Genomic DNA, 19320 nt, shown 5'->3' with positions numbered 1-19320 from the left:
ACAGCGCCCTCTGCTGGTGAGTTGTAGCACATGACCTGTGTAAATCAAAGAAACCATCCCAAAACACTTCTATAACGTGTTTTGATGGAATAAGCAATTACATCATGCTTAAACTGACAAATGTCGTCTTAACCTCATGTTCTGCCTTTGGTTTGAAGTCCTCAGTGTTCTGTACTGACACTGAATCCTGGTATTTAGTGGAAATTCCGTCTGCAAATCTTCTTCCCCTTGTGTGACAATTTGATTTCGTTGGAAAGAAAAGTAATCCAATAGCCACTTAATTCAATTCTAAATTAGTCTTTATTGGTCGGAGTGAATCAAAACATATCAAACAATAGCAGTGAGTATAAATCTTACTGTGAATGTTTATGAAATCCAGAACTGGCAGAGCAGCCCTGTGGCTACAAAATAGTGTCAGTGATTAACAGTAACACAAGTGACAGGTGCACCGTAAACTTTTCACAGTGATGTAAACGAAGGTGCGTTTCACGATTTGAACAACTTCAGTGGCAGAGTGCATTTATCATTAAAAGTCAAATCAAACTAGTGTAAAGTCATATTGATTATTAGTGAGACAATCTAAATACATTAAATCTCTTTCCAAAAAAAAGTAAATAAGTTATTTAAATAAGATTAAATAAGTCAAAACATAAAAACACATTAAAACTACTGCTCATATCACACCCAGTACTGTTTAGTGCGCATTGCAGGCCTGGGGTGTTTATGTTTGGGTACATTATTCTGTTTGACATAGCAGGGGTCATAATAATCCCACTCCAAAGCTGAGGCCAGCACGCCGTTGGACAGACCGTCGCTGTCCGCCGACAAAATCCGCAGGGAGACACCTGAGAAGAACCCATTTTTTTCAGGGCTTGGTTTAAACAAAAGGGCGGTCACAGCTACACATGTGAAAGCTGGTGGCAATGCAAAACTACATTTCCCGGCAAATACTGCGGTGGAAACCAAACTGGGCCACCAAAGTACTTTTGCATTAGCAGAGTAATTTAGGTATTTTTTCAAATGACAAAACATTTTGACTAATTGTATGGAAAATTGTAGCTGGAAGAAAAAGATTAATTTACTACATAACTGTTGGATCTTTTTAAAAATTACTATTAGTAGTAGTATTCCGGTGCTATTACAAATCAAACTGCATAATTTATGTTCCTCCCCGCTGAGATTCTCATCGTCGTACTCAGGCGACGATGATACAACCGTCCCGTAACCCCGGTCTACTTGTTTTGTCCGGCACGGTGCAGCGGTGACATTGGCTGTCTACGAAAGTCATACTGACTACAGTGCAGCCGAAGGGGGGGGGCAGAAGCGTACCTGCACTCGCACCAAAGTCGCTGTCCAGTCCAGGGCCTACCGCGGACGCGTTCAGGCGGGACGTCTCCGAGGGCGGGTCGCCATACCCGCACTCCGCGTCGGCCTTGTCGAACGCGTGCGCCGCGGCACCGGGGTTCGCATCTGTCAGCATCTCGTACGTGCTGCTCCGACAAATGTAACCGACATGCTCCGTCTCCTGCTGTGAACCAAGGAGGGGGGGAAAAAATGCAGGCCTCATTCTTTGGATTAAGAATGAAGTTGACTTTATGCTTTATGCTGTGGGCCGGATGTCGGTGGACATTCATTTGTGTTGCCTTTTATGAAATCAGACCACTTTCGCTTCCGTTGCTGACTGTTGGTGAATGTATCATGATATCGATTCGACAGCTGGTTTAACGAGAGCGTTTACATCTGTTGCTCTGTGTCTGGTGAGTGTGCCCCCCATGGAGAATCCGGTGGTGTGTGGTGGAGTAAGCGAGTGTTACTTTTCCCATTTGTTTGGAATGAACCGATAGGAACGGGGTGTAGTATAACCACTGACGGGCACCGAAAAGCCCGCAGCTTCATAGATTGCTTATTTCTTATTGTTCACAGTGACTGACATGATTACTTGAAAACAGCAAGGAAGGCTTCTGCACCAAAGATGAGGGGATAGCTGAGAGACTGGATCGTATTTACTAGGAATGTGAGGGTGTCAGAAATATGACATGGAGGCTTGGGACCTTGGCACTTAAAGTAAAGATGTAAATGATTTAAATCAAAACAACCCTACTAGCCAATCAATAATATGGGAAAACAAAAATGTAGAAAAAAAAATCCTAAATCACAACAAAGAGACACTAGATATTAACATTTAAATACATTATAGTTTTCTATATTGTACAGCAATAAGTGGATACATTTCTATCATGTGTTGACAACCAAATGTGTGTGCAGATCAGGCGATGAGTTTCAAGATCAAATTTGGAGCATCAGATTCACTGCATTAGCACAGCTGGATTACAGACCAGGCAACTGTCCCCGGTGCCCCAGACCTCCATCCTCCGAAAATACCCAAAACCCAACCAAAGCCTAACATCTTCACTATTGTTCCTAATTTTGTGCTGACACGGTGCGTATTTCTGAACGTGTGTCTAACCAAACTACCACACAGGAAGCCCCTGTGCACAATGACCAGAGGAGGAGGAGTAACAGACGGTTAATACGGGCCCCGAAGCCTGGGTCCCCGGGGCAGGTTAATCCCGCCATGCCGTGTAGGTTATTACTGAAATTTGAACCTGACCACATCGACATCACCGAGCCGTATCAATGTCACAATTTGACTATGTTTCCTGCATAGGTAGTTAAATGGATTTCCACCAATTAGCCAGTCTCCACTACCAAAGAAAAAAAACTTCAAAATGGCCCTTTAGGCCTCCTCCTGCTTAATTTAGTTAGTGATCACTCACCGTGGGCGAGTTTGGCGGAACGAGGTTGATTCTGGTCTCAGCCTCCGAATCGCTGGACTGCGGCAGAACTGGTGCGCTTCTCCAGCCGCCCGCTTTACTGACGCCGTGCGCCCGTGAGCCGGAGGGCAGGTCGCGCCTGGGGGTGAAACCCGCTGCAGAGGAAGTGGCCCGGATGGTGCTGGGCGCCCTCAGTGACCCCGAGCCGGTGGCGCCATCTGGCCTTAAGAGCCGGATCCTGTGGTCCACCCCGGCCCTCTCCCTGGACGAAGCCCGGGAGGAAGTGACGGGGCGCGGCAGGACAGGCTCCGACACAGACATGTAAGCCCTCCGGCCGTCCTGCAGCGGGGGGAAGGCCACGTCGGAGAGTCTTCTGATCCTCTGCAGGGTGGACTGCAAAAGCATCTCCTCCGTGTCCGCTCGCTTCTGTCTGCTGCCGCTCTTTGACAGGATCAGGAGCTTGTAACCCAGGAAGAGGCAGTTCAGCAGAAGCAGGACAACCACGCAGGGAATGAGCAGAAGCACGACCAAAGTCAGGTTTGTCACGGGGTGACCCTCTGTCGGATACGGCGGTGTGGTCTGACTTATCCGCGACATTTCATTCCAGAGGACTTCAAGGGCGAACTTCAGAGAGTCGCCGGTCTCAGCTGAGGTTTCACGTTGTCCCCGAACGCACAGGTGGTTTTGGTGCGTCAATCAGCGTGGACCACTTTTGAGTTTGAAAGTTTGTTTGTTTTTTGTTTTTAAACACAAGTAACGACATGCCAACACGCTTCCCACGTGTGTTCCGTCTCCAGACGTGACTGTGGTCTTTTGCCACCCTCGCCTTCGTCATTGTGGACCCACACTGCCGCTGTTATCAAAGCCTGGGCGCGACCTGACGCGACTGTGCAACGCGCACTCGGTCGGCAGCCACGCGAATCGCGCACACCCACAGGTGTGGCTCGTTGTGTGCCGGGGGCCGCCTCGCGTTGTCGTGGCGGCCGATCACCGCTAGGTGGCGGCAGCAGGCCAGACCCCCCGCACCCCTGCGTCCGAAAGCTCCGCAGTGACGCCTGGGAGAGCCTCGTGCCCGGGATGGCGGTTTGTTTTTTTTATGGACCGCAGTGCCTGATGGTCGGTCGTGGACTTCCGAAGTCCACTTGTGCAGGTGCGCTGGTTTTGCAAAATACGTGTTTATCACAGAAGAAATAGCGGACGACAGAGGTCAAGTTCTTGTTTTTTTTATTTTTTTATTTTTCATGCTTCCAAATATGTCCATATCAGGTAACGATACATCGACAGCTGGCTCGTTGCAGAATATATACAAACATTTCAAATAATTCAATAGAACATTTGACAAATGAATCTCTCTTAGAGACAATGTTTTTGCATTTTGAACACAAAGTAGATCTTTGTGCACAAGTACATCTGGCTATTGTAATAAATCAATGTAAAAAGATCAGTTATATGAACACCATATAACTATAATAAAGTTGTTGGTTTTTTTTTCTTCACATGTTTCTACCATTCAGGTTTAAGGAAGTCTATACAGACTTGGATAGCACACTGATATCCTGCTATAGGTTTGCAAGTATAACAGTACAGATAACCTTTTAATTCAAGATAAAGGCTACTGAGTCAGTATGCGCCCTCAGATACCAAAGACCCCGCTCGTCAGTTCTGAAGTCACTGCTCATGTGGCATTTGCTGCATCGTGCCTAGTACCTGCAGAGAGTCATCTCCTCACAAAGTCCCGTCTGAACCACAACTCCCTCCAGCGCCGCTTGCCATGCCCAAACACAATAAGAGATTGTGAGTGGTTGTGATAATTAGCACCTGGTGCAAGGCTATGAATTGATAACGACATACACACATTGTGAGGCTGTGTCAGTCCCGTGATTTGGAATAACGCGGGCTAGCACTGGGCCAGGCTGTGCTTGATGATCTCGCGGGACTGCGGCGGGATCCTGTCGGGGAAGAGCACCTGGAACTCCACCACCAGGTCGCCTCGCTGGGACGGGCTCTTGGGCAGGGGCAGACCCTCGCCCCTCAGCCGCCGCACGGCGCCAGGTTTGATGACGTCGCTGCACGGCAGAGGCATCATCCGGTTGTCGAGTGTGGGGACGTTAACGGTGCAGCCACAGAGAGCCTGGAGACAGAAAAAGGAATCAAAAGTCAGTCCTGCAGACCTGTTATATTTAGAGCGAGTTTCATAATGCTTTCTGAGTGGCCTCGTTACGACTGGAATCAAGTACACTGGCAACAAAAAAATCAATTAAATGCCTGATTTTTAAAAGTGCCATGTTACATAACAGATAAATATGGAGAGTCTGTCTTTCTAAAAACAGCGATTATCTGTGTTATGCAACAAACTGGTGTTGCAGATGTTATAATCGCTGCTCTATTTACCGGCTGTGTGTGGGAGTTAAGTGCTTTAGCGACTGGAGGGAGCCATGGGAAGACGGAGGGGCTCTTTTTAAATGCCAGTCTCTGTGACTGCTACCCTGCTAATCTGCGTGTGGGTTGGTAGAAGTGAGAGCCAGAGACAGAGCAAGAAAAAAAGAGAGAGAGAGAAAAAAAAACCTGCCTCTCTGCCTGCCTTGTACTGGGAGAGGAGTCTGCATCACACGTAGTAGCTGGGAGGGAAAGTGAAGTGCGATTCGCGGGGGCAGTCGGTGCTGAGGTCTAAATTTAGCTCCCGCTCTCTCTCACTCCACAGGGGCTGATGAGGTAACGGAGGCGTTGGCAGGCTACTGCTGCTGTTCTGTTAGCGGGGGTCCGTCAGCCCAGTGTAAGCTTGGGGGGCTCAGAGGCCCCAGAACGGAACGCTGTGTTCTGTTCTCGGACTCCAATCAAAGATATTACCCTCCCTGCAATTTGGCAGAGAATCTCACCTTCTGCCTCACGTGGTACTGGTGCCTTTTCGGCAATTGATTCGCTTTGGTATTTCAGTAAATGCATTATTCAACAGTTATATAAAGTCAAGAAGTGGTGGAGGGGTTTTAGCCTTTCCCTGAGTGTGTGTAAGTGGTTGGAAAAATGACATAGTATATCTACTTGTAGACCAGTCATACGTTTCATAATATATCATTCATTTGGTCAGGGCTGGTGACAGGCTGATATAGATGCACCAGACTCACCTCTTTGAGGGTGATCTTGGCCGTGTAGACGATGTTGGAGCCCTCCCTCTTGTACTGAGGGTGCTCCTTGTCCCTGAGGATGAAGGTGATGTCAGCGGGGGTGTTGTTGGGCGTCTCATCTCCCTCCCTGGGGAAGGTGATCTTGGTCCCCGCTTTCCAGCCTTTCTTCACCACCACATTTAGCACCTTGTCTTCAGAGCGCAGGCTGCGGCCGTCGGGGTTGAGCCGGCTGCGGGTGATCTTCACGTGCTTGGTGCAGCCGTGCATCACGTCCTCCAGGGTCACCGGCAGGTCGTGCACGACCGCCTCGCCCTGCAGGCGCCGCTGGCCCCTTCGCAGCCCGCCCTCGTGGCCGGCGAACCCGCCCACGTTGCTGAAGGTGAACCGCCTGAAAGGGTTGAAGAGGTCGTCTTCACCGTCAAAGTCGCTGCCGAAGAAGATGTCGAAGTGGTCGGATCCATGGAAGAAGGAGGAGAAGGTGGCATGGGGGTCGCTTTGGAAATTATTGCGGAAAGCACTGCCTTGGCCTGCCACTGATATTCCATTCTTAAGGCCTAAAAGACACAGGTAAACACAAAGAGTTAAGTTACATTTCTGCGCATTTATCAAACGCTTCTCCCTTGTTCTAGTACTGATGCTGCTTTCATGCAAATTCTGCCTTTGCTAAACATCAGCTGTTTAGGAATTTTCAGGAAAACTCCTCCTTCATTGCTCCCTGAATCATTTATCAGCCCCACGGCTGTCTATGCTGCACACGTTGAGCCGGTTTAATAGGGGTGGGGGTGTTTCAGTCATGGTCCTCCCATTGCACTCTCGGTATTTAGCCTCGATGATGACATGAATAAGTAAAGCAGCAGCCTATGCCACAGTCATTAGCCAGATGGCAGTTATCTCCCGCACTCTCACCTTCTTCTCCAAACTGGTCATATATGCTTCTCTTTTTGGGGTCAGCCAGGATCTCGTAGGCCTCTGCGATCTCTTTGAACCTGTCCTCCGCGTCGGCATCGCTGTTCTTGTCTGGGTGGAACTTGAGAGCCATCTTCCTGTAGGCCTTCTTGATCTCGTCTTCATTGGATTCAGGGGAGACACCCAGGATTTTGTAGAAGTCCTTGCCTGTGGGTTTGATTGACAGGCAGGGCGTGTCCTGCTCAGACTTGGTGCTTTCCTGTAGCAACGAGGACAAGAAGGACAGCATTAGAGCGTTCAAAGGGTTCACTGTTTTGCACAAGTCTTGAAATCTCATTTTGGCAATGATGCACGGTCATCTCAAGTGTTAGATGCTGAATTGAAAGATAAATCTAAGATATTATATATAGATTAAAACATGAATCCACTGTAATACAGCACGGAACGGCTGAACATCCTCCACACCACCTGCTGTACAGCATCTATAAATACGCAGCGAAATCAGCCCCTCAGCAAAAACACTCTGAGGGGGAAAACGCCACCTTAGCTCCGGGCTGCTATGCAAACTGCACATCCACGAATTATACAGGATGATGCACAACACAACGTGAGAGAAGGGGGGAAGTCGTGTGAGGTGCACGAGACCCCCCCCCCCCAAAACGACCGAGATTCTCTGCAGCGGTTGGCTGCACGGGAATCGGCGACTGTTGCATCTGCATGGACCCCGACGGCAAACAGACACACGGTAGCGATGAGTAGATGCCGGAACTTGACCTACGCGACACGCCTCGTGTGCAAGCGGAGCTTTTCCTAGCGGTGTGCTCACATTGACGTGATCGAGGTAATGGGTTATTTAACAGGCTTTTGACAGAGAACACAAAGGCGAAAGGCCTGAAAGAAAACTGTCGAAGGAGAACTTACCGCTGAGGACGAGGAGCCTGAGCTGTCCCCCCTGTGCATAACTCGCACTTTGCACTTGACATTGACATTTTTGTGCTTCACACCGAACTGGGTCCAGATGAGAACCATGATGTTGTTGTTGTTTAGAACCTTGTTTTATGGCTTTTTTTTTTTATTTTTTACGTTGTTTTTGTTGTTGCTGCTGCTGCTGCTGCTGCTGTTGGGCTACTTATCGCTGTCCAGTCGCGCCGGTGCTGAAACCTCTCCGCTCCGTCCTGCCCGGCGCTCTCCTCGGCTCTCCCTTAAATACCGCCGCGCCAGCCGCTCTACTACGCGCTCAGCCGCCCACGCGCCGTGGACGAGCTTTCCCCCGGACCCGCCCATTCCTTCACGCGCGGCCGAGGGGGGGACGCCGGCGCCCTCGGTTTTTTGTTTTTTTTTTGCCCGGCGCGAGGCCATTGGTGCTCCGGCGATGATCACGCGGATGTTGCGGCCCTCCTTCTCCATCTTGAGGCTTGTTTCCGGAGTTCTTGAAGGCAGAGCCGTGCAGACAGTCACGACACAGTACAGAGAGTCCTTTTTTTTTTTTTTTTTCCCTTCCACAGACAGAACAGAACAGAACAACCAGACATACAGATTAAAAAAACAAAAACAAAAACCTGCTGCTGCCCAGACAACCTCCATCCAGACAGCCACCTGCCGACTGATGGAGCCCCTGTCCTCAAGTGGCTCGAACAGGAGCCCACCAGTTTTACAGCTGTAAGGCTATTGAACTTCGGCTGACAGACTGCAGCGGAGGCGACCCCCCGTCTCTCGTTACACCTGTTTTGAGTAGCCTGTGATTTTTTTTTGCGGTGATAACCTGCGCGCCAGGATAAACAGTCGGACTGTGCGAAGCAGCGTGTGCACGGGTTGGATTACAGGATCTATAGGCCTTCGCACAGGTTTGACACAATGACACGAAGGCCTGTACAGTTGAATGCGTTTCAATGAAGCAGCGGTGGTAGGACAAGTATTCAGATCCTTTACTGAAGTAAAAGTACCAGTTGGTTAATGTAAAAAAATACTCAATTCAAAGTAAAATTCATGCATTTCAAAATCCCACTTCAGTAAAAGCACAGAAGGATTTTCAGCAAAATGTACTTAAAGTATCGAAAGTAAAAGTACTCCAGGGTCCCAGCGACTGATTTATTCTTACACATGACGTTATTAAATTGTTAATACTGACGCATCAGCAGCCTTTTACTTTTGTGGCTGGTCGAGGTGGAGCTAGTTTTGACTACTTTATATACGGTTAGCTGATTTAGTCCATTGGTTCCCAACCGAGGGATTAGAGCCCCCTCCAAAGAGTCACTTTTTAATTTATTTTGAATACTTACATTTAAACGGATATGCATCTTAACATCCGCGAGTTCATCTATGGACAATTAACAGATATGATATGTGATATCCTCTTAAATAAGACTAAAAGGGGGAGGCAAAGGCCAAAGTTTATTATTCCAAGTACTTCATGTCATTCCTCGCCTCACATTCAAAGTAAATGCATCAATAAATAACTGGAAAATTCAACAACTCATATCTGATACATAACAAGGACTCAACTACTATTTTTCTGTAAGGGATCATAAGCCAAGATGTTGCGCACCACTTGTTAAATCTTTAACAATGTGTTCTATTTAATAAGTTTATCTTTTTTTTTTAATGTAAATTCTTAATCTGAAAACTAACCAGTAATTGTATAAATCTAGTGGAGTAAAATGTACAATATTTCCCTCTGAAATGAAGTGGAGTAGCGGTATAAAGTACTAAAGATGTAAATACTCAACAATTTTTTTTTAGCTATTATTTGCTGTTGTCTTGTGTTGGGCTGCATTATATTATATCCCCAAGCCAACATACATACAGAAGGGGTAGTGGTCGAAGAGAAAGAAAATGTGTCATAATCCAAAACAAAAACACCACTAATTACAGCCTTAAAAGTTTCCATTGACTACCATTTTAAGTGTGTCCAGGTTTATATCCTGTAGCTGAAATTAACTTGGACCCAAACAGATCTGTTAATGGAGTTTCACTGAAAAGGTCAAGACGCTCTACAGAGGCAGTATTTACTGAATGGTTCCTGTATCCATTAGATTGTGCAGATGTGATAAGCTAAATGCATCCGCCCCTGTAGTTTTGCACGGCAATAAAGCCCAATACAGACAGTGAATGGAAACCTATTCAAATGAGACAGCTGATAACCAACAGCAACCAGCTGTGGAAGGAAAGGGCGGCTTCAAGTAAAGTAACTGAATCTGTTGAGAACCTCGTGTTGTTTGGTAAGTGTTCAAGATGTCACCTCAAAAGCATGATGACTGACTGAAGGACGCTGATTCCTTGACCAGAAACGAGAATAAAGATATTTGGAGTCTGATGCTGAGTTCTTTCATAATAATAATAATAATAATAATAATAAGGGGCTGTATGACAATTGTTTGGGTGGGGAGGGGGTGTTGAACCTTATATTTGACTTTTTAGAAAGCAAAACCATTTTCTCTAACAACTCAGCCTAGTTTTCAAGTTTAATGTCTTAATGGAACAATATTTTTTACATAGCCCAAATTGCACACAAGGGGTAGGATTAACAATTGCCCTCTCGGCACAGCATCCCAGCTGCTCTCTATTTTTGAACCAACAGCCGCTAAATGGACAGATATTACCACCGTTACTGAATAAGTGAACAGAGCACAGGCTCCGCCGTGATATTTTTGCCCCACCCATTAGTAGAACAGGTTGGGTTGTCCTGAACATGCATTATATCATAGGTTCACTCTATACCGTACGTTCAAGTTTAATAGAGCTGCAACGAATAGTTGATTAGAATATTAGTCGATCGACGGTAAATGAATCGGCATCTATTTTGATATTCAAATAATCTTTTGAAATAAACATTTTCCGGTTCCCGCTTTTAAAATGGCAAGATTTAACGTCCTACGTGATAGTAAGCGAAATATCTCTGGATAAAACTAAACATTTTAAGATGTAACTTTGGGATGTGGGGAGATACGGTGGGCTTTTCCACTATTTCTTGCTAGTATTTATTCATAGAGAAAACGACTAATCGAGAACACAATTGACAGATTAAATGACAATGAAAATAATCGTTAGTTGCAGGCCTAGACTTTACCACAGTTCTTTTATGATGGTTGAGATGCGAAGTAATGTGAGGGCATCTGCTGGCTGATGAAACAATGGCGCACTGTCCAGAGAAATAATGTCTTCTACTAACTATGAAGACCTCTGACCGTTTCTCAGCACTGACATAATGGTCTCACTAGTACAGCACAGTATAATTTTTGTTTTGATTGTTTTCCTCTTCATATGGCAAGATGCACCTTTATGGTCCACTGAAAAGACATTTTTTTTTGGACATAGCTATTCAGACCTGCCCATCCTCTCCCAAAGCAATCAGACAACCCTTAATTTAAAAAAAAAACCCCAACCCCAGCTCCCCCCTCAATCATTTCTGTGCAGCCCCTAACCAAGACCATTATTTGTGAAGATGAAAGAAGTAACTGAAGAAAATCGGTTATGATGCCTCATGTAGTATTTGAGATAAATAAAACATGTAAAAGAATCTCTAAATAACTCACAAATATCTCACAGACCCACACACTCTTCTTTACTTAAGTCATCACTACGTGACGGCCACTCTTCTGATGAAATGCAGCAAGTCATCTGCTTGGATGACACTTTTACTCCCATTGATAAAGAGGCAGCATCTCTATTTAGAGATCATACTACACATACTACAAGATTACGACACAGATCTGACTGTGCAGCTGGCAGTGCAGCCATGGATATGGAAATCAGAGTCACAGGGAGCGTACATACATGGCAATGCTTCCTCCGCTCTGATGCCACATACATCCAATGGGGGATGGAGTTTCCTGAGGATTCTCCTTTCGTCTTACAGGAACCAGCAGACAAATTTGGTTTTATCATGATGAGCCAAGGAGCGTCACGCGCTAGATAGCAGCTCTCGCTTACTATTCACAGACTGAGCAGGACGGAGTGAATCAGAACGGCCTCTTTCACAGCGTTCATTCTTCCCGCCTACGGGAACAGTCTGACTGTGTGTTTGGCCTGTTTTTCACACATTCACAGTCTCCCTCAGAGACACATACCAAGTTGCCTGTCAGTCTCGGAGAAAATAATGCCAATTAAAGTACCAAGCTTCACAGACACTAGGCGGGGAGAAGTGGGATAGCTTACATGCAGCATGGTGTTGTCACGGAGTTATTTGCTGTTCTTACATGTTCAGCGGCGAATGCAATGAACAGCCACCGTCTCTGCTTTTGTTTGTGCCCCCTGTTTTTAACTGCACGCTACAGACAGTGGGGTCCAAAACGCCGCTTTTGTCTGAGACCACTTTAACTGAACCGATCGTGGGTACAGCCCAGTTCATACTACACCCACTTATACAACAGCTATACAACAGGGTGTTAGCCATGATTATAGGAATACCGAGGTCAGGAGTTCAAAGAGTTGTTCAATGCTTATTAGCAAATTTTAGCTTCCTAACACTAAGATGGTAAACCTTCTATCTGCTAAACATTTGTGTGCTAGCGTTGTTGCCATGCCACTGTGGGATTAGTGTAGCCTCACAGAGCTGCTAGGGTGGCTGTAGACTCTTAGCCTTGTTCGTACTTTATTCATTTCGTTAACAGTTCAGTTGTATTTTCGGTAATTTCCCAACATGAAGGTCTCGATGTTGTTTCAAAGCCGTCTCCACACTGTGAAGAATCACATTCTGGTGAAGAGATACTGAATGCTTCGTTTATTTATGTACTTGTATTGGCCCAAAACCGGTCAACATTTCTGAGTCTGAAACAACTGGAATCATCCTACGGTGGAGGCACCGCTGATGTTGTTATCTTCCTTCTGTTGATCCTCAGTCGTTTTTAACTAGAGTTCTAAAATACTTTGGCCTACATTGTTATATGAGACTTGCTATTCTTAACTGACAGACACAGGAGTAGACAAACAGCCAGCACAGAGACACAAGCACATGCCTTTTTTCCCCTCTGCATTTATGCAAGCTGACACGACTGTGTGGTGAGGTTTTTTATCCCTCACAGGTTCAGCCCCCTCTCACTTTACCCTGTTATGTTTTGTGGGAGCAGTAGGTGTTTCCTGCAGGGGAGTCGGGGAGGTGAATCACACTGCTATGAGCACACAGCACTGGCACAGGGGAGGTGACACCAACCTCATATCACATCATCCCACTTCCAACACCTATCCTGTCCTTCAAAGGTCGCTGGATGAATCAACGTTGTGTAAAAGGCCACAGGAAAAAATCCACTGACTAGGGTCACTTTTACCTACGGGCTACAGAAGATTAGCGAAAATATTACTGGCAGCGTTGAGGAAAGTTTCCCTCTGTAATGCCTTTAGAATATCAAATAGAAAACTGTTTGATTTAGTTTAGTAGGTATTTGGGTTCAAATGAGGGGCAGAAAATAAAATGCGCATTAGACATTCGGGGGGGGGGGGGATCAGTCATAACAAGTCATATTTTATCACCAGGCAAGAAAATGTGATGTTCTCATTTTCAGCTTCTTCCCCTTCCCTCGTCTCGCACCTTCTCCCCCCATGTACAGTCACACTCCCACACATGTCTGGGAGTGTGACTCTCTCTTATGTGTCGTCCTGGCTAGACTAGAGCCATGTATCTCGGTGGAACTGATACACAAAGCGGCAGATGGCAATAAAGACACGTAAAAATAAACTCATAAATGTCAATATAGATGCAGACACAGACCCAGACATAGCTCTGTATTTTTTCTATCAGCTGGCATCTTGGTAGCTTCTTTTCACAGAGCTAAAAATCTCCTTGCTTCGTGGCAAAGAAGAAAGGTTGTCCTCAAAAGAAGAAATGAAGACAGATAACACCAGAAGAGACAATGAAAGGAAAGGTACATAAGCACAAGGGGTTTTAAAAAAATGTTAAATTGTGGGAGAGGCACAGCAAGAAACCAAAAGAGACGTAAAAAGAAACGATAAGAGAAAACAGTGGGACAGACCGGAGTACAGAAGGCAGAGATGGATTATACCTGGCAGAGAAGAGGGTGTTTTTGCTGGGGGAGCACTTTATGAAATCTCCCCTACAGCTCACTGTCTGCACTGATGCAACGTGCTGCTGCATTTTAAATCATCTCCCAGCAACAGCTAAAGCTGTGCTGTTGAGAAAGGAAAGGCAGTTTACTGCTTTCCCCCCTCAGAATTTGCCTTGTAGCTACTGTAAATGAATAACCCCACGGGACTGGCTTTGCTTGCAAAATGAAACGTTTAACAAAATACATGTTACTGCTAACAAAGCTAGTAAAGAAATGCTGTTCCTTTATCTGCTCAGTGCTTTCCCTCTGTATTATTAGATTGACTGTACATGCACAGTGGTTCTATTTTTTCTTGACAAGTGCTGCCCTCTGCTGTGTGGGAAAGATATACTGCAGAAGAAAATATTTGCCATTTGGAAAACATTTCTCAGTACAATACCAGCCATTTTATATAACAAATACTGCTATGTAAGAGCGGAAACACCAAAACTGTATATCACCAGGCTATTCCTACAATTAAACTTTTATAGAGGTACATGCCAGGAACAAAGGGCATCTCCTGTAATCGTTCAGATTCACTGCAGCCCCTTTCTTCTACCAACTGGACATTTGGCCCCTCCATTCTCCTTCAGCGAGGGGCCTCTTCTTGGCTGCTGCTCTGCTGACTGTGCTAAGCTTTCTCTGAGGCCTTTAATTGTCTCTGGTAGCGCCGATTTTCCTCAGGGTAGGAGACCACAGACAGAGGCAGTCTGCAGATGGCTGGGATCTCAGAGGAAATGAGGAGGAAGATGAGAGTTGACAGGCAGAAAGGCCACGTGCAGGCTGGTAATGCAAGCTGAAAGGGGATGTCATAGGAGAGCAGAGCATGACACTTGATATGAGACACATTTGGGTGTTCAGATGACGTTCATAAAGTTTGACTTTGGAGGAAAGTTTCTTACTTACCACGGACATCAATTTCGAGCTGGCTGAAGTCACGTATGCACAGAAAAATGCTGGAAACAAAGAAACCCAGTTTCACATTTAAATGAAAAACATTTTCCGTGCAGCATGCTAACTGAAGATAGTGACCACACTGTAAGTCTTACCACATATTAGAGCCAGTATATGGGTTTGCCATGTTATAACATAGAAGACTCCTCCAACAGCAATGCAGGATAGAGCACTGTTATATCCCCACAGCCCTGTGTAAATGTCCCTGTGAGGAGCTGCCAGAGCAAGTCCTGCACCACGCATCAGAGGAGAGGACAATATTATCCATGAAATTATTAAATAGCAAACAATTGCAAAAATTTGAAAATTGAGTCATCATACACGGGCTATAAAGCATTCTTTGAAAAAAACATCTCACGGTTCATTCACCATAATGCCATGGTGCCCTTTGAAGAGCCACAGCTCCCACTGTAGCCTCGGCAGACATTGTGCATATTTCTGTGCAAATGGGAGAGTCATTTTTTACCAGACAACATGCCAGCAGCAGAGCCCAAAATGGCATGACAACAGATAGTTGGTGAGGAGAGCAGCAGGGCCAGAAGGATGAGAGCTCCTGTCCAAGGACTGTCGCAGCCGTACACCTGGCCAACACCGGCTGGCACCGACAGGAGTAGCTGCAAACGGAAAGCATCCATTTACTTACATTTTAAACAGCTTGGGCATTTAGCTAATTAAGAGGACATATGTGCAAAACAGACACTATGATAATTTAGATTGTGTGTAGATTTTCAAATAGCTAGTGGACTAATATGATTCCTGTTAAACCTCAGAGATATTCAGGCTTTGAATGGAGTCGTGATGGGGGTGCAGATGGTTATTTGGTTGGATATCCACCTGAAATTAGAGGAAAAGAAGGTTTCATGTGCATCCGAGCTATGTACATCCTCGTGTGTGTAGCAGGGCTGTACTGTACCTCCGGAAAGTAGGGGTGATTGGCTCCTGTGGCTGCAACGTGTAGACACACCAACATATTAAAGGGCAGCGTGAATACTGGGAGGTCCCATTTGCTGGCAACTGAGGACAGAGCACTGGAGACCACCGGGCTATGAAGAGAGACAGGTAAATGGATTACGTATTGGGTGGAAAGGCAAACCATAACAGGTTGACATTATAATCCTGCCTTGATTGTCGAATGTTTACCTTAAGGATAGAGCTCTATGTAAGGATTTGAATGCTACTACAGTATCTCTTCTTTCTACCTACTGTTAAGAGTTTGCTAAACCCCTCCTCAACCGAACAGCGATTTTTCCTGAGCTGGGCGTTACTATATATGAGAGTAGGACAGCGTTATAGGACGGGTACGTTTTTGAGACTGGTGAGTATTCAGGAAAAACTAGTATTAGTGCGAGATAAACGCAAAGTCAATACAAGGGATACAGATTAAAAATAGAGGTAGAAATTTTATCCATAAAATCGTAATTGTATATATAACTGACATATCGTCTACTGTAAGTTCTCATAAAAATATAAAATCTGCATCAGTTGTCATATCAGCCGGAAAAGTCCGACCCAGTCCGACCCATTGTTTCTAAGGAGTTTCAAGTGATAAATCTGCCCCCGTTGCCATAGTTAACTGCACATGTGCCATGTGAGAACATAAAGATTGACAGGTGTAGTAGCAGCAGTCTGTTCTTTTGAAACAGAGGCACATTTACCTTGGTTGAATTTGAATGTGGCTCCTGGCCCTGACTGCACGCTTTTGCCCTCGTGTCGTTCCTGTATGCAACTGTCAAGTGAGTGTGTGCAATCAAACGAATCAGGTCATCTTTTGAAGGGAATGCTTACCACAACATGGACATGAACACATTTGGCAGTAAAAGCCACCAGTACCAGCTTCCTTTGGCAGAGAAAACAGCCATCAGTATGCCGACCAAGGCTCCATTGTAGCCGTATAAACCTGCTGATATGGCCTCCCTGAGGTGAATGTGACAAATGTACCCAACATGAGCGCAAAATACACTTAAATGAGAAACAAACTGTGAAAATAGCACAGTGTGAAAGCTAAAGAACGTGTAGCCTCGGGGAGTATAAGTGAAAGAGGCAACAATAACGGCTTCATGGTAGGAAGAAAATTATTTTATTTTATTTTCCCCACGGGATGAAGTCAAATATGGATAAAGAGATGCCATCTGACCTGTTTTGTCCCAGCAAAATGGCAGATAGAGTAGAAACAAGGGTGCCCAGCAGCCCATTCAGAGCCCACCAAGGGTTCTGCAGGAAGAGGCCGGCCGTGATGAGGAGCCCACTGAGAGGGTTGTTGACAAACATGACCTGGGCCACCCCTCGGAAAATCCAGTCCAGCAGTTGGATTACCACACCCTGTCCTGCCATAGGTGGATAGTGATGTCATTATGATCGACTTTCATTATCTACATTACAAAAAGGCTCAAATGTCAGACTGAATCAATATTGAATTCTGTAAAATTCCAGCTAGCTGAATTCAATTTTACCAGAGTTTTATACTTTTATTAATTCAAGTATAACTGACATGTAATTGTGTAGACTAGGCACCTACTTTTTACCCATTCTCCACAGAGATGCATGTCCCCGGTGAAAAGCCCAACAGCTCTGAAGAGAAAGAAGCTTTCTGGAGCTTCTTCATGTGAATGCTGGTTGCTATTGTCCATATTTGTTGTCACTAAAGTATATCAGAGTTGCCATATTAGTAAATGAAATATAAGGTTTTTGACAAATAACTGGCTACTAATATACTGTAGATTATTTCAGTTTACTAATTGTACTTAGATAATCTCTTTGGCAGTTACTATACTGCATATTGGGCCTTTTCATTTTTAGCCACTGTGGCTCACTGTGGGATGGCAATGCCAGTCTGTGGGTCCACCGCTTTAGTTCAAACTGAAATATCTCAACAACTCTTGGACGGATCGCCATGAAATTTTGCAAAAAGTTTTATGGTCCCCAGAGGATGAATCCTACTGACTCTGGTGATCCCCGGACTTACCTTCTAGCACCACCAGCAATCCAAAGTTTTCATTTATCTAGTGAATTGCAGTATCTACCACATTGACTGGCAAAAAAAGATTGTGCGGGTGTTCATGGTCCCCAGACAGTGTAGCCTACTGACTTCGTTGATCCCCTGACTTTTCCTCTTGCACCCCAGTGAGATTCACCGCTGTGTTTTTGAGTGAAATGCCTCAACCGCTGTTAGACGGACTGCCATCAAATCTGGTACACACACGTTGGATGAACTGTAATAACTTCAGTGATACCTTCACTTTTCAAAATTTTTATTGGACCCAATGATTTGGTTAATGACCAAATATGTGCAAAATTAATGATAGTCCCACTAGCCTCAGCTGCATGTTGCTGCTATGGACTCTTAGTCTTGTTCTACTTATATGCCTCGACTGCTTTCTGTTTGATGCTCAACAAAGCTCAGTTATCCCTCATCACCCTATCTGTGTGATATTATCCAACATGTGTCCATGTGTTCATTAATTGTGTTTCTGTGATACCCATTATTTAGACCCTGATATTGTCAGATATTGTCATCCACCCTTCCCCTGCCACTTACAAATTAGACAAGTCAATGCCTCCCTTCACACAAACTAAATCAGTGAGAAGACGATTCTCTTTGCTCCCTGAGGAGGAAACAATTCTAACAGAGAAGCATGAGCTAAAATCGAACCCTGACTGCCAGTTTGCCACAGTTTTCTATTCTTTTTAGTTTGATATTTTTTGAAGCAATGATCAAAGCAGACTTCCCAGAGAGCTTCCCACTGTTATTCTCAGCATCCTCAGTCTCAGTTCTCTGCATGAAAGCATGAGTGTGTTTTTATGTTGTGCGTGCAGAGAACTTCTTGATCTTTCAGCTCTGCTGGTAGCCTCTTTTCTTCTGTGCTACAATACTTCATAAGAGTCAACAAATATGGAAGCTACTGAACACAACTCTCGGGTAACTTTTCACATAAAGCTAAGTGATCAAATATGAAATGATCAATAGCCTCTCTTATAAACTGTGATCTAATCAAGAATGTGTCCAGATACAGTTCATGACCATGATACTGTTCAAACCCTTTTTGTTGTTGTGGCTTTGCAAATCTTGATTTCTCGATTATTGTTTTGTGTTGTTTACAGTTGTTTCCTTTATTTGAGTGTTTTAATAAAACCCTTGGGAATTGCTTATTTTCCTCACAATACTGCAGATCAGTGCTGTGGCTTATAAAACGCTGTAAACACATTAACGTCTGATTGCCAGGTGCAGAGTTGCTGCTCATTCATTCGTGGTCGAATGGAAATAGCTTGTTGAGTGGTGACAGCACCTTGTCTAATTGTGTACTTTTATGCAAATCAGGTTTTCCAAAACTCTGGATGATTCCCCAACAAAACATAAAACAGCAATTGATCTTCTCATTCAATCAGTCAACTGATAAATCAGTCGATGGATAAAAAATTCTTACAAGGGCTTGACCTCCAGACTGAGCTCAGAAAAGATTTAATGGAATTTAAGTCTGTAAGAAAATGTACAAATCTATTCAGGTTTTCATCCACTAGCTACAAAAATCT

At 45.0% G+C, this 19320-nt stretch overlaps 3 protein-coding genes across 9 annotated transcripts; all 3 read right to left on the bottom strand.

Moving 5' to 3' along the window:
- Window positions 1-281: 281 nt before the first annotated feature.
- Window positions 282-3844, bottom strand: hwa (huluwa). 3 transcript variants are annotated; one of them, XM_040156645.1, is made up of 3 exons: window positions 2778-3844; window positions 1330-1525; window positions 282-845 (listed from the first exon to the last, which is right to left on the bottom strand). In XM_040156645.1, the coding sequence occupies exons 1-3, from the start codon at window positions 3369-3371 to the stop codon at window positions 679-681; spliced, it is 957 nt and encodes a 318-aa protein (XP_040012579.1). In that variant the 5' UTR covers window positions 3372-3844; the 3' UTR covers window positions 282-678. The 3 variants fall into 3 exon arrangements, with proteins under 3 accessions (XP_040012579.1, XP_040012578.1, XP_040012580.1); XM_040156644.1 differs by having other exon boundaries at window positions 1330-1528; window positions 2778-3843; XM_040156646.1 differs by lacking the exon at window positions 1330-1525 and having other exon boundaries at window positions 2778-3843.
- Window positions 3845-4671: 827 nt separating this feature from the next.
- zgc:122979 (uncharacterized protein LOC641576 homolog) lies at window positions 4672-7831 on the bottom strand. 5 transcript variants are annotated; one of them, XM_040157788.1, is made up of 4 exons: window positions 7706-7831; window positions 6803-7061; window positions 5897-6450; window positions 4672-4905 (listed from the first exon to the last, which is right to left on the bottom strand). In XM_040157788.1, exons 1-4 carry the CDS (start codon window positions 7829-7831, stop codon window positions 4672-4674), a joined length of 1173 nt encoding a protein of 390 aa, XP_040013722.1. The 5 variants fall into 5 exon arrangements, with proteins under 5 accessions (XP_040013722.1, XP_040013727.1, XP_040013723.1 ...); XM_040157793.1 differs by having other exon boundaries at window positions 5897-6423; window positions 6797-7040; XM_040157789.1 differs by having other exon boundaries at window positions 7724-7831.
- Window positions 7832-14470: 6639 nt separating this feature from the next.
- Window positions 14471-17420, bottom strand: LOC120806706 (urea transporter 2-like). The gene is made up of 9 exons (XM_040158084.1): window positions 17309-17420; window positions 16928-17117; window positions 16579-16707; window positions 15707-15836; window positions 15559-15627; window positions 15260-15407; window positions 14889-14939; window positions 14746-14795; window positions 14471-14635 (listed from the first exon to the last, which is right to left on the bottom strand). Exons 1-9 carry the CDS (start codon window positions 17418-17420, stop codon window positions 14471-14473), a joined length of 1044 nt encoding a protein of 347 aa, XP_040014018.1.
- Between the last annotated feature and the right edge of the window lie 1900 nt (window positions 17421-19320).

The sequence above is a fragment of the Xiphias gladius genome, chromosome 20 (assembly GCF_016859285.1).
Source record: "Xiphias gladius isolate SHS-SW01 ecotype Sanya breed wild chromosome 20, ASM1685928v1, whole genome shotgun sequence".
In the NCBI taxonomy this organism is placed as follows: Eukaryota; Metazoa; Chordata; class Actinopteri; order Istiophoriformes; family Xiphiidae; genus Xiphias; species Xiphias gladius.
The sequence above is the reverse complement of the archived record's forward strand: the minus strand, read 5'-3'. Positions and strand labels throughout refer to the sequence as shown.